Source organism: Zalophus californianus, chromosome 11, assembly GCF_009762305.2.
Source record: "Zalophus californianus isolate mZalCal1 chromosome 11, mZalCal1.pri.v2, whole genome shotgun sequence".
Taxonomy (NCBI): domain Eukaryota; kingdom Metazoa; phylum Chordata; class Mammalia; order Carnivora; family Otariidae; genus Zalophus; species Zalophus californianus.
Genome location: NC_045605.1, coordinates 8,961,503 through 8,975,624, shown reverse-complemented (window position 1 = coordinate 8,975,624; position 14,122 = coordinate 8,961,503). Strand labels below are relative to the sequence as shown.

General features: G+C 45.7%; 2 protein-coding genes across 2 annotated transcripts; one reads left to right on the top strand and one right to left on the bottom strand.

Moving 5' to 3' along the window:
• Positions 1–3,418: 3,418 nt before the first annotated feature.
• HSPB2 (heat shock protein family B (small) member 2) lies at positions 3,419–5,231 on the bottom strand. Its single transcript, XM_027580673.2, has 2 exons — positions 4,575–5,231; positions 3,419–4,082 (listed from the first exon to the last, which is right to left on the bottom strand). The coding sequence occupies exons 1-2, from the start codon at positions 4,666–4,668 to the stop codon at positions 3,628–3,630; spliced, it is 549 nt and encodes a 182-aa protein (XP_027436474.1). The 5' UTR covers positions 4,669–5,231; the 3' UTR covers positions 3,419–3,627.
• Positions 5,232–5,448: 217 nt separating this feature from the next.
• On the top strand, positions 5,449–8,805 carry CRYAB (crystallin alpha B). Its single transcript, XM_027580674.1, has 3 exons — positions 5,449–5,941; positions 7,058–7,180; positions 8,461–8,805. Exons 1-3 carry the CDS (start codon positions 5,741–5,743, stop codon positions 8,662–8,664), a joined length of 528 nt encoding a protein of 175 aa, XP_027436475.1. The 5' UTR covers positions 5,449–5,740; the 3' UTR covers positions 8,665–8,805.
• Positions 8,806–14,122: the final 5,317 nt, after the last annotated feature.

Below are 14,122 nucleotides of genomic sequence, written 5' to 3'. Positions count from 1 at the left end.
GCTTCAGTGAAAAGAAACGTGAGATAGAAAAGGGCTCTGGGTTTCCTTAAGAAGTGTTTCTCTACTACCCCACACTGTCATTGAAATATATCCTCTATAATGGAGTGAAGAGTCTTAACTTATGTTTCCCTAGCACTACTCGGTTTTAATGGAGTTTCACTTTCAAGGTATCCTGTATCAGTTTCTTATTATCCCTGTCCAGAACCTGGGTTTGAGTATGGGAGTCTCTTGGAAACTTAAATTTAGGGAAATGGATTCCTTTTAAGTCTCCGTTGCTTTTGGGATTAATGTGGGCAAATTGCTTTTTTCTATGAGGGTGAGAGGACTCAACTCATTGTCTAACCCCCTTTCTGGTCAAAAATCACGTGGTCCTATGATTGGAATGGCCTCAGCACTTCCTGACCACTTACTTCCTCGTGCCCGGCACAGAACTACAGAAGCTCCACTCCCACTTCAACTCAGCTTCTCCTTCCAATGACCCAACGTCAGACTCATTTCACTCTCTCCAGAGAGCAGGCTGCTGTTGAGCAAACTCCTCTGTAGAAACTATGGGCCCTGGGAGAATTTGTGAAACCCGCAAGGCTTGTCTTCAGGGCTGACGCGGGAAGCTTTCACTAAGTCCTAGTTATTGTCATTACTTCTTTTTTTTTTTTAAGATTTTATTTATTTATTTGACAGAGAAAGACACAGTGAGAGAGGGAACACAAGCAGGGGGAGTGGGAGAGGGAGAAGCAGGCTTCCCAAAGAGCAGGGAGCCCGATGCGGGGCTCGATCCCAGGACCCTGGGATCATGACCTGAGCCAAAAGCAGACGCTTAACGACTGAGCTACCCAGGTGCCACTATTGTTATTACTTCTTGTTCTCAGCTCCTTGTTGGATGGCACAGCACCCTACTTTATTATCTTGTGCTGGATCATTGCACTAGCCTCTTAACTTCACCGCTATGCTTCTCCCCTAGCAATTCCTTCTGTATTCTATCATTAACTGTATTCTTTTCATCCTGCTACCCAAACCTCTTAGCCTGGCACTCAAAGCCCTCCACAGTCTGGTCCCTTTCCAGTCACTTTCTCTAATTTAAAGAGGTAATGCATAAAGGAAAACACCAAAGAGATTTTATGACCAGAAACTCCAAAGGAATCAACAGTGTATTGTGGTACCCAGAAAGCCTAATATAACTTAAGCAGCATTAATGGAATTCTAGAGTGATAAACAAGGGTGTTGATGATTCCACTGAAGTCTGTACCAGTCAGCCCGTGATTGGAATAATAATTTTAGGTCTACATGCTGAATTTCGAGTTACATTGTCAAAAGGCAGTGTGTTCAAGAGAAAGTTGTCTAGGTGCTAAGTGGTTTGGAAAGTCCTAGTGGCTGCCTCAGTCAGTAGAGTGTGCAACTCTTGATCTCGGGGTCATGAGTTTGAGCCCCACATTCAGTGTAGAGATTATGTAAATAAATAAATAAATAAACTTAAAAAAAGTTCTATAAGATATGGTTAAAAGAATTAGGTATGTTTTCTTGGGAAAGAGAAGCCTTAAGAGGATGGGATGGTTATTTTAAAATATCTGAAAGGGACTCCCAAGTGAAAGAAGGATTGCATTTATTTTCTGGACATAACCAGACCAATGAGCAGAAGTTACTGAAATGAATATTTGGGATCAATAGAAGGAAGAATTAATAGGAAATACATCCAGAAAGTTCTGATGAAGAACTGCCAATAAGAACTTATGAAGTTCTAAGTTCTCTGTCACTTAAAATGTCCCAAAAGGAAGTTGACTAAGAGTTGTAAAAGAATTTGAGTGGTATGGGGATTTGGACTAAATGAGAGGTTTCCATTTTTTTCTGGCCAAGGAACCCTCTCTTTGAAATAAAGCTCACATAAAAATAACAATTCCAAAATAGATCAATGGAAGTTGTTCTGGTTGAAGTCTGAACAGGATCCTTTCTAGTTTCTTTTTCTTCTCAACTAGATTAAGGTTCCTGAGAGTAGACAATAAAAGAGCATGTTTTTTAAATCTATGTTTATAATGTACACCTACCATAGTGTATTACTTGGGGGTTGAGAAACATTTGTTGAATGAATGGATGAACAAACAAATATATCAATAGTTATTTCTCTGAGGCGTGCTTTCATTTTTGATAAGGGGTAATGCTTTAACCAAGAATTGAATTCTTTGAGTGAGGGCTCTTATCTTGGGCATCCACAGATCCCTAGGGAGGGGCATATGAATGGATCTCAAGAGCCATGTGAACCTATTCAAAGTGTAAGGCAAATTTGGTAGCATGTGTATTTTTTCTGGTAAGAGGATCTATTGCTTTTGCTAGGTTTTTCAAATGGGTCTGTAACCTAAAAAGGTTCAGAATCAACCACTTTAATGGAAGAATTTCAGGTGTCCACCACAACCTGGTAAAACGTATATTTGGGGGCAAGGAGGTCTTCTGGACACTCCTCAAATCAAACATGTGTATGAACAACAGAGAGTAATTGAAGAGCCAGACACCCACACTTTCCTGAACACACCATGTCCCTAGTATTAAGACTGCTTCCAATTGGGACACCTGGGTGGCTCAGTTGGTTAAGCGTCTGCCTTTGGCTCAGGTCATGATCTCAGGGTCCTGGGATCGAGTCCCGCAAGGGGCTCCTTGCTCGGCGGGGATCCTGCTTCTCCCTCTGCCTGCTCTGCCTGTCACTCCCCCTGCTTGTGCTCTCTCTCTCTCTCTCTCTCTCTGACTAAGAAAGAAAGAAAGAAAGACAGAAAGAAAGAAAGAAAACAAACCCTCTGCTTTCAAAGGAGGGTTCCCTGGCCTAGCCCTAGATCCCTGCATTTAGTCTTGGATTGGGTGGGTGATTCAGTGATTCCTCTCTTTGGGATGCACCAAGATTAGAAACAAATGTTTTCTCTCATAAGCCTCCCCTATTGCACAAGTTGGAGAGACTCTGTGGTTTGGTGACAATGGCAGAGGCTTCCGTGCCTGTGCCCTGTGTATGCATACTCCATCGCTCGGAATTAGAAACCATTTTCAGTGGACAGACCTTACTCTGGGAAAACAGGGCTTTAGGCAACTCCCTCCAGCCTAAAACTGTTTTCCCAACCCCTACCCAAAACAGGCCAGACAGGCTGGAGACCCTTGTTTTTGTGTCTCTAATCACCAGCTCAGACAGTGCCCTCTGGGCTGTTTGGACGGCATATCCCTTTTCCCTCCCAGGATCACTCTCTCTTTTGTTGCATTGTGAGAAAATTATGGCTAGGAATTTGATCTGGAGTCAGGTCAGCTTCCGGGTATGATCTCAGCATCCAAGTGTGAGCTCAGGGTGCTGTGACGTTGGGCACATCTAACTGAGGAGCTTTTTGTCTAGCTGGCTATGACCCCCCCTCCCTCCCTGCCCATCCCATTGTCCAGGCCACAGAATAGGGAGCAGCACAAACAAGGCCCTGAGATTTGGGTTTATTCAGCTCCACCCAGAACTAAACCAAAGGCTACGACACGTCTCAAGGGACCAAACCATACATTGTGGGCCATGCACTTTTCCCTTCCCCCAAGGATGCTGCTACCTCTGGGGTGGTGGGCAGCTGCTCATATCACCGTGGGAGGTAGAAAGGGGTTCGCAGCTTGCTGGCTCCACGGCACTCAGGCCTCAACTCTGGTTGCCTCCTCCTCTTCCTCGGGATCAGGAGGTGCAGGGAGCAGGGAGATGTAGACCTCATTGACCTCTGTGTCCAAGTGTCGGCCACCCCGAGGGGCCTCCAGGTTAAGGATGCCATCATGGGAGAGAGCAGCGCGGACCCGCCAGGGGTCCACATCGGCAGGCAAGACATAGGTGCGGCAGAACTCTCGAGACACGAAGCCGTGGCGGTCCAGGCGCTGGGGGTGCCGGGCAGACACCTCCAGCAGGTTGTCCACAGTCCTCACGGTCACCTCATCTGGGGTAAAGTGGCTCACATCCAGAAACGCCTGAAACTTGCCCTCACTGAGCCTGAGCTCAGAGGCCCCTGCCCTGCTGCCCTCCCCAGCTCCGGTGGCCCGGGGCCGGACATAGTAGCCGTGGTAGAGGGTGGGGGTCAGGATCTCTTCTGGCAAGAGGCCTGAGGGGCAGAGAGAGAAGGCAAGAGGCAGGATGAGGGAGAATGAGGTGGGAACAGGGTGAAATGGGGAGCTCAGGAGACGAGGACCCGGGAGAGCAGCCGGGGAGTCAGGAGAAGTAGGAAAAGGAAGCAGGGGGATGCAGGGGCTGCAGGGTGGCAGCGGGAAAGAGGGGACTGAGATAGGGAATGAGATGGGGGTGAAGGAGGGCAACCCACACGGGGACCGGTGCACAGAAGGGGAATAAGAAGGCACACCAAGGGGGACAGGGGCAGGTATCCCGGCATCGCAGGCAAGGCATCTGCACCGAGGTCAGTAGCAAGGGGACAAGAGCCCTGCTTGGCGGGGGTGGAGGGGGAATCTGGGGTGGGAGATGGCTCGCCCCAGGAGTTCAGTTAAGCCCGGAGTGGGGTGGAGGCCAGTACCGTTGGGAGGTCAGCCCAGAATTTCAGGAGGTGGGGGTGGGAGGCAAGGGGGTGGCGTCTGTGCCATACCTTCTCCGAAGCGCTGCTCACCCAGGCGGCTGGGGTTGGCAAATTCGTACTCGGTGGTGGCTGGGTGGGCATGTGGCACCGAGCGGCCCGACATGGCTGCAGAGGCGTCGGCGGCGCTGGTCCGAGGTGCAGCCCCAACAGAGCAGCGACCCCTCCAGCTGCCTGGAGAGCCAGGGCTCGGTCGGAGGTGGGGGCGGGGTCTACACCACCCAAAATAGTGCGGAGCCTGGGGGGGGGGAGGGGCGAGGAGCCGGGCCCCTGAGCGCCAGCGACAAGTGTGTGACCAGCGCCGCCTGGACCCCCGTGCCCTCCCCCGCACACCCTTCAGCTGTCGCAGGCGGCCTGAGGGGACAGCTGCGGGTCCTGGCTGGGCAGCAAGCTGGGGAGGGGAGGCTGGCGCCGGACGCCCTGGAGAGGCTTAGCCGAAACCCTTACAGTTTGCACATTTTCCACACCTCCTCCTCTCCTTCTAAGTTCCATGCACCCTGTACCCTACTTCATAAAGCTCTCCTGGTTTTAACGTTCTGCGCGCTGTGTAAGGTGAAAGATGCAAGAAACTTTCCCACCCTTTCTTTGGGGTGGGGTGAAGGGTCTTCTGCCCAGATTAATGTCAGGGTCCTCTCCTGAACCCAGATCAAGCCCGGGCACCACAGAGATGCCTGGCACTGACTTGTTGGTGATCACTGCTCTCCTCCAGGGACCCACAAAGAGTTAATGTCCCTGGGGCCCAGCCTAGGAAGATTCCAGTTCCTGCCCAGGCCCAAGATAGTTGCTGGCCCAATTCCCCTGGCACACTAGGCTGGAGAGGAGGAGGAGGGGCACGCCACCCGCCTGCTTGGGATTCCTGACTCCGTTCCAACTCCAGAGAAAGGGGGGGGGTGCCACTGGGTGTGGATGGAAAGCTAGTGAAACAAGACCAGGACAAGTCACTGGCCAGCTCAGACGTGTTTGTATTTCTCTTTTCTTAGCTCAGTGAGTACTGGGTATGTGTCACACTGCCAAATCCCCGATCACAAGTCTCCATGAACGGGCGGTGAGCTGGGATAATAAAACTCCTGACATCACCATTCCAGAAGCTTCACAAGACTGCGTATATAAGGGGCTGGCTGTAGCTGCAGCTGAAGGAGCTGACCAGCCAGCTGACCCCCTCCACTCACCTAGCCACCATGGACATCGCCATCCACCACCCCTGGATCCGCCGCCCCTTCTTTCCCTTCCACTCCCCCAGCCGCCTCTTTGACCAGTTCTTCGGAGAGCACCTGTTAGAGTCTGATCTCTTCCCAACTTCTACTTCCCTGAGCCCCTTCTACCTTCGGCCACCCTCATTCCTGCGGGCACCCAGCTGGATTGACACCGGGCTCTCAGAGGTAAGTCTCTGCCAAGATAGGAGAGCTCTTCCTGGAACCTCTTGGAAACATGTCCACCTGCTCTCCTTTTTCTCCCTGCCTAAATCTGGCTATGTCTAAGTGTCTTCGGCACTTGCATGTCCACCAGTGAAGATAGACTAGGCTACTGTTTCTTTCCCCCAGTTACCTGTTTGTATTTGATGCTCCGCTGTATCCTACTTACTGCATTTTTTTCCATGTGCTGCAAAGATTGCCCTCCATCCCCTAACTTCTAAGTAGAATGCCGCTTTCTGGTTTGGTTCATAGAGATCTATAGGGAAAGAGCTGCCTTCAGACCCCTTTGCTCACCTCTTCTAACATCTCATACTCCTGACAAATGTTAGCATCTCAAGTTTCAGGGTCAGGAAGCAGTCCTGCCTCATTCTGAGTTTTCATCTCCACTGCATGGAACTGGAGACAGCAAACACTACTTACTTTCTTTCTATTCCTTCATCTGTGATTTTCCAGGTTTCTCAGGACTGTGACAGGGCACTGACCTGGGTTCAAACCTAATGAGTAAAGAATGTAGGTCCAGTCTTGGGACCCCCAGTTGTCCTAAGAGGGTGGGAGAATGGGGTGAACAGATAAGGTTGACAGAGCTGTCACAAAGAACACTCTGGTTTAAAAATATTCAAGTGTGAGTAAACAGGAGCTGAGTGAGCAAGGACTTTGGAAGGACAATCAGGGCCAGCAGAACATTCCAGATTGAGTGGGTGGGGACCTTGGCAGAGGTCTGAGTAAGAAGAAGGGGCCTTTGTCTTACAGACAAATGGCAAGGCCAGGCATGGGGGTCAGAGAGGCAGTAGAAGCCATGCCCAGACCCATCCTTGTGATTGCTCCCCTGGGTGGCCTGTCTTCTCTCCTGTCCCTGTAAATAAAGTTTGGGTCTGATGACCACACGGTATGCTTTGGGTACCACTGTGTGGCTCCCCTGAACCAGAGAGCCATGTTTATTCAAAAAGGGACTTTCAGCCAAAAACAGGAGGAAAAACTACCTGGACAGCAAGCAAGTCTGCAGAATGAAGAGACTGCACTAATGTCATCCACGTTCCTACCATCTTTTCTCCTACACCTTCCTCTCCACCTTGCTATTTCTAGATGCGTCTGGAGAAGGACAGATTCTCTGTCAACCTGGATGTGAAGCACTTTTCCCCAGAGGAACTCAAGGTCAAGGTGTTGGGAGATGTGATTGAGGTGCACGGCAAACATGAAGAGCGCCAGGTGTGTAGCTTGTTTTCTCTTCTGTTCTGCTCATTCGTCCAGTGCATATGATACGCCAGACACTACCATCAGCCCCTGAGCCTGGCGACCTTCCAGTCTTAAGCCATAAGGGTCTGGGACAGGGATAGACCTGTTGTTGTTGTTGTTTGGGCCAGAGAAGTGAGTTTTGTTGTTTGTTTTGATTTGATTGCCTTAGATGGGATACATGGATGTTTATTTCCCATTTAAGCCTGTGACTTTTGGCCATCTTAGAATCACTAGGGGAATGAAGAAAAAAAAAAAAAATCCCAGTGCTTAGACATATCCCAGACCAATTAAATCAGAATTTTTTTAGGAGCGGGCCCCAGGCATCAGCATTTCTAAAAGCTCCCCTAGGTAATTCTAATGTCCATTCAAAGTTGAGGACCACTGATTGAGGAATCGTGCTTGTTGGACACCTGGTAATTAAATGAGTTGTGTATACCCCGAAGGCTCTTGACTTTGGGATTTTGCAACTTTGCTTTTAGATGTTCCAGAATCCTCTCATCTTTAGTTCGTCTAAAAGGGTGAACTATTTGGTTTGCTTAAGTTTCAGAGCTGCACTCAGCAGCTAAAATCCTGGAGCCCATGTGGAAATCAGTTAACTGAGAGCCTGTCTGCATAAATGCTTGAGACTCAGCTGGTGTAAAGGTTGGCGCAGGTAGTTTTTAGCAGAATTCTAGAGAATGAGGAACGGCTTCTCATTAACTTCTGGGAGGGTTTTTAAATGAGTCTGCTTCTTACTGATTATTGATAATTCAGATACTTGTGCATCAAACAGCATAATTTGAGGTCCTCGGGCTGTTTCAGTTTTGCTTATGTGATTTAAGTTTGGATCATGGTCTCCCTGGATGAAGGGGTGTTGTTGTTGTTAGCAGCAGTCCTGTTGGTCTGGGACATTCTGGGACATTCCTGAAGAGTCAGGACAATTTCTGGGCTTCCCAGATCTTCAATGCTGAATAATATTCCAGATCCTGGAGTCCCAACACTGATCTAAACCTTTGGGAAATATCCCTAAAAATAGCCATGCCTCAGTTTGGAGAGCTTTGCCGTTTTCACTGTTTCAAATTTCTCAGACTCTCATTGGTCAGAGTGAGCACCCAGGCAACTTGATCTTAGCCCCAAACAGAACAGCTGTTTGGTTTTCTCTCTTGTTGCAATGGCATATGGTCACACTTAAGGGGAAGGAGGATGTCTGAGTTCTCAGCAAGTGGTGCAATTTCCTGTTCTTATCTCTGTCTTTCCTCATTCTCTTGGATTAGGATGAACATGGTTTTATCTCCCGGGAGTTCCACAGGAAATACCGGATCCCAGCCGATGTGGACCCTCTTGCCATTACTTCATCCCTGTCATCTGATGGGGTCCTCACTGTGAATGGACCAAGGAAGCAGGCCTCTGGCCCTGAGCGCACCATTCCCATCACCCGTGAAGAGAAACCTGCCGTCACGGCAGCCCCCAAGAAGTAGACGCCCTTTCTCTAACTGCATTTTTTAAAACAAGAAAATTTCCCCACCAGTGAATGAAAATCTTGTGATTAGTGCTGAAGCTTATTAATGCTAAGGGCAGGCCCAAATTATTAAGCTAATAAAATACCATTCAGCAACAGATAACTGTCTTGTGTTTGAATGTTCTGTGTTTTTTAAAATAAATGTACAGGGGCGCCTGGGTGGCTCAGTCAGTTAAGCGTCTGCCTTGGGCTCTGGTCATGATCCTGGGGTCCTGGGATCAAGCCCCGTGTTGGGTTCCCTGCCCAGCGGGAGGCCTGCTTCTCCCCCTGCTTGTGTTCCCTGTCTCGCTGTCTCTCTCCCTGTCAAATGAATAAATAAAATATTTTAAAAAATAAAATGAAATAAAAATAACAAATAAATGAAATAAATGTACAAAACAATGCAGATCAATTTAATCACCGCATTATGATTGAGAGGACTCTGGGGATATTAGAGTCAGAATGGCTGTCTCCACTACTTACTAATAGTATAAATTTAGCAAGTCACTTAACCTTTCTAGTCCTTAGGTATTACGTTTATAATATGTGGCACTGATGTGTACACTTGTTATAAGGAGTAAATGAGGAGAAAACATAGGTAAAGCCCAAGAAATATCAATTCCTCTCTCTCTTCCTTCTTTGATTTTGGCCCTCATTTTCTTTTTTTTTTAAAGATTTTATTTATTTATTTGACAGAGAGAGACACAGCGAGAGAGGGAACACAAGCAGGGGGAATGGGAGAAGGAGAAGCAGGCTTCCCTCTGAGCAGGGAGCCCAACGCGGGGCTCGATCCCAGGACCCTGGGATCATGACCTGAGCCGAAAGCAGATGCTTAACAACTGAGCCACCCAGGCGCCCCCCCAAGCGTCTGACTCTTGACCTCAGCTCAGGTCTTGATCTCACGAGTTGGGAGCCCCATGTTGGGCTCCACGCTGGGCATGGAGCCTACTTAAAAAAAAATATTCTACACAAAACAGTTGCCGAAATTTTTCACGATGTAGGGGTGTGGAGCTAGGACAAAATAAATTGCAAATCTATAGAGGTTCAAAACGTTTTCTCCTAAAAAAAAAAAAAAAAAGATTTTTTTCCTAATAGCCACAAATGCTGTAATCTAGATAGAAGTCAGATTTCTCTAAACTTAACAGCTAATTTTTGTGGCTGTGTAGCAGATACTCTTGGCTGCCTAACCAACCTATTTACACCTTCAGTCTTGCCAACAGATCCCCAGATTGGTTTAGGTATCTCCATATTCTTCCTAACCATGTTCCTCAGGAAAGTGAATCCAAGCCACAGGTGATCTATCTTGATTAGTCCAAACCAATCATGGAAATTCCCTTCTCTCTGTAATGATTAGTCTTGAAAGGGCCATGACCCAACTGTGGCTACTGAGACAGGAGGAAAGTTTGCTGAAGATGCTTCTAGAAAAGGTTATTAGTTTTTATTGGTTGGTGTTTTTTTAGGATTTATTTATTTGAAAAAAAGAGAGAGTGTGAGTGTGTGTGGGGTGGGGTATGGGGAGGGGCAGAGGGAGATGCAGAGAGAGAGAATCTCAAGCAGACACCCTGCTGAGAGCAGAGCCCAACGCAGGTCTTGATCTCACGACCCTGAGATCATGACCTGAGCCGAAATCAAGCTTAATTGACTGAGCCACCCAGGCACCCTGGTTTTTGGTTTCTAAAAAAGATTCATCAAAAGAGAGAGAGAGAGAGGAAAGGTGAGAAAGAGAGATTTTTTTTTTCTTCCTCCAGATGTTGGAACATGAGGATGTGACAGACTGCTGTAGCCATCTTGAAACCATGAGGCACCATCCATGATATGCTGAGGATGGTTAAGCAAGAAGGATGGTGGGACTCCAGGTCCTTGATGGGTCACTGAATTGCTAAATTGGTGAACTCTAGACCTTTATTACTTCAGAATGTCTTATGTCTTGTTTTTGTTTAATATATTTTGACAAAGGTTTTATGTTACCGGCATACAAAAAAATCTTAACTGGGGTGCCTGGGTGGCTCAGTTGGTTAAGCGACTGCCTTCGGCTCAGGTCATGATCCTGGAGTCCCGGGATCGAATCCCGCATCGGGCTCCCTGCTGAGCGGGGAGTCTACTTCTCCCTCTAACCCTCCCCCCTCTCATGCTCTCTCTATCTCATTCTCTCTCTCAAATAAATAAATAAATAAAATATTAAAAAAAAATCTTAACTGACAGAGGCTGAATTAAATAGTGTAAAAATCTGAAGAATATCCTGAATACCATGTGTCAACTTTAATCGTTTTAGTGAATTACCAGATTTCTCAAGCAGATATAATCTTAATGACTTGGTCTTAAATAAATCATACTTTGACTATTAGATCTCGATATTTATGTTTTTGAAAAATTTGTTCAGAATGTGCAGGGTCACTTTTTGGTGTATTTTTACTGAACTCAAGTTAGACTACTTCTTTATTGTTACTCTTTTCCAGATCACATCTTTTGCTATGGCTGTTCATTGTTATTAGTGTAGGACTTTTCTAGTCCAGTATATTTAAGGATTTTTTTCAGCTTTATAGCTAGCTCATCCATAATTCTACTTCATTCCTTGTATCTGAATTATGCTACGAGTTTGTTGAGGCAATTCTAACTATCATTTATTTTGTTTTTTTAATATTAGCTAACATTTATTGAGCATTTACTATGTGGTAGGCACTGTGCTAAATGTTTTAATTTTTTTAACTATCAATTTTTTTAATAGAATAATTCTAAAAGAGGCCCATAGGGAATATCATCCTCAACAGGGAAAAACTGAGAGCTTTTTCCCTAAGGCCAAGAACACGACAGGGATGTCCACTCTCACCACTGTTGTTCAATATACTACTGAAAGTACTCAGCAGTCAGACAACACAAAGAAAGAAAAGGCATCCAAATTGGCAAAGAAGTCAAACTTTCACTCTTCATAAATACTCTGTGTATTTATACTCTATGTAAAGAAACCCCAAAGACTCCACCAAAATATTGCCAGAACTGATAAAGGAATTGAGGAAAGTTGCAGGATATAAAATCAACACACAGAAGTCTGTTGTGTTTCTATACACTAACAATGAAGCAACAGAAAGAGAAATCAAGGAATCGATCCCATTTACAACTGCACCAAAAACCATAGGATACCTAGGAATAAACCTAACCAAAGAGGTAAAAGATCTGTACTCTGAAAACTCTAGGACACTTACGAAAGAAATCGAGGAAGACTCAAAGAAATGGAAAAACATTCCATACATATGGATTGGAAGAACAAATACTGTTGAAACGTCCATGCTACTGAAAGCAGTTTACACAGTCAATACAATCCCTATCAAACTACCACCAGCATTTTTCACAGAGCTGGAAGAAACAATCCTAAAATTTGTATGGAATCAGAAAAGACCCCGAATAGCCAAAGTAATGTTGAAAAAGAAAACCAAAGCAGGAGGCATCACAGTTCTGGACTTCAAGCTATATTACAAAGCTGTAGTCACCAAGACAGTATGGTATTGACAAAAAAACAGACACATAGATCAACGGAACAGAATAGAGAACCCAGAAATGGACTCTCGAGTCTATGGTCAATCAATTTCAGACAAAGCGGGAAAGAATATCCATTGGAAAAAAGACAGTGTCTTCAACAAATGGTGTTGGGAAAATTGGACAGCCACATGCACAAGAATGAAACTGGACCATTCTCTTTCACCATACACAAGATGGATGAAAGACCTGAATGTGAGACAGGAATCCATCAAAATCCTAGAGGAGAACACAGGCAGCAACCTCTTCGACCTTGGCCACAGCAACTTCTTGCTAGACATGTCTCCAAAGGCAAGGGAAACAAAAGCAAAAAATGAACTACTGGGACTTCATCAAGATAAAAAGCTTCTGCACAGCAAAGGAAACAGTCAACAAAACTAAAAGGCAACCTTCAGAATCGGAGAAGATATTTGCAAATGTCTTATCAGATAAAGGGCTAGTATCCAAGATCTATAAAGAACTTATCAAACTCAGTACCCAAAAAACAAAAAATCCAGTCAAGAAATGGGCAGAAGACATGAACAGACATTTCTCCAAAGAAGACATACAAATGGCCAACAGACACATGAAAAAATATATAGACTGTTTCCAAAGCAGCTGCACCATTTCACATTCCCACCAGTAGTGTATGAGGGTTCTAGTTTCCTGATATTCTTACCAACACTTATTATTATCATCTATCTTTTGGGTTATAGACACCCTAGCGAGTGTCTAACTGAATTCTTATTCATTTATAAGACATTTATAAGCAAGAAGGATGGTGGGACTCCAGGTCCTTGATGGGTCACTGAATTGCTAAAGTGGCCAACTCTAGCAAGTTGATGGTATCATTGGTTTATATGACTTAGCAAGGTGAAGAAGAAGGGGAATGCATCTAGGAAGAATGAACAGCATGAAGTGCCTGAAGTGCTGATGTATTTAGATTTGGCTGGGGCACTAGATGTATGGGCGAGGGGGTGTGAGAGACAAGGCAAGGGAGTTGGAAAGGGATTCTCCTAAGGACTTTGGAATTTATTTTGAGGGAAATAGAAGCCAATAAAGGGTTTTAACCAAGTGAGTGCCATGATCAACTTTGTCTTTTTAGGGTTACCCCGGGAGTAATACAGTGATTGATATGTGGGACTGCAATAGAAAATAGAGATATCAAACAAAAGGGTCTTGCAGCAGACTGGGTGAGAAAAAATGGAAAACTGGAACGTGGAAAAGGCAATAGGGGCGTCTGGGTAGCTCAGTCGGTTCAGCGTCTGCCTTGGGTTCAGGTCATGATCCCAGGGTCCTGGGATTGAGCCTTGAGTTGGGCTCCCTGCTCAGCGGGGAGTCTGCTTCTCCCTCTCTCTCTGATCCTCCCCCACACTCCTGCTCTCTCTTTCTCTCTTCTCTCAAATAAATAAATAAAATCTTTTTTTTTAAAAAGGCACTAGAGGGCGCCCGGGTGTCTCAGTCAGTTAAGTGTCTACCTTCGGCTTGGGTCATGATCCCAGGGTCCTGGGATCAAGCCCCGCATTGGGCTCCACGCACAGTGGGAAGCCTGCTTCTCCCTCTTCCACTCCCCCTGCTTGTGTTCCCTGTTGCGCTGTGTCGCTCTCTATCAAATAAATAAATAAAATCTTAAAAAAATAAATAAATAAAAAGGCTCTAGAGATGTAAAAATGGGGGACATAAACAAGACATAACATAGAGGTAGAATTTACAAGGCTCTGCATGCTTGAATGGGGATGAGAAAGGGAGAGTCAAAATAATTCCTTGGTTTCTGGTCTTGACAACTGTATGAAGTTATTATATAATATATCATATTAAAAATAAGAAAAAGTGGTTAATATACATAAAAGAGAGCTACAGAATTCACCTAGATATGGAGTACCTTAGGAGAGAAAATAATATGAGACAGAAGGTTATGAATACAGTTG

Excerpts from the sequence above, each read along its gene's own strand:
- HSPB2 (XM_027580673.2), bottom strand. The coding sequence starts at position 4,668 with ATGTCGGGCCGCTCGGTGCCACATGCCCACCCAGCCACCACCGAGTAC. Across the intron at positions 4,083-4,574 it reads TGAGCAGCGCTTCGGAGAAG|GCCTCTTGCCAGAAGAGATC; the intron begins GTATGGCACAGA and ends TCTGCCCCTCAG.
- CRYAB (XM_027580674.1), top strand. The coding sequence starts at position 5,741 with ATGGACATCGCCATCCACCACCCCTGGATCCGCCGCCCCTTCTTTCCC. Across the intron at positions 5,942-7,057 it reads TTGACACCGGGCTCTCAGAG|ATGCGTCTGGAGAAGGACAG; the intron begins GTAAGTCTCTGC and ends TGCTATTTCTAG. Across the intron at positions 7,181-8,460 it reads GCAAACATGAAGAGCGCCAG|GATGAACATGGTTTTATCTC; the intron begins GTGTGTAGCTTG and ends CTCTTGGATTAG.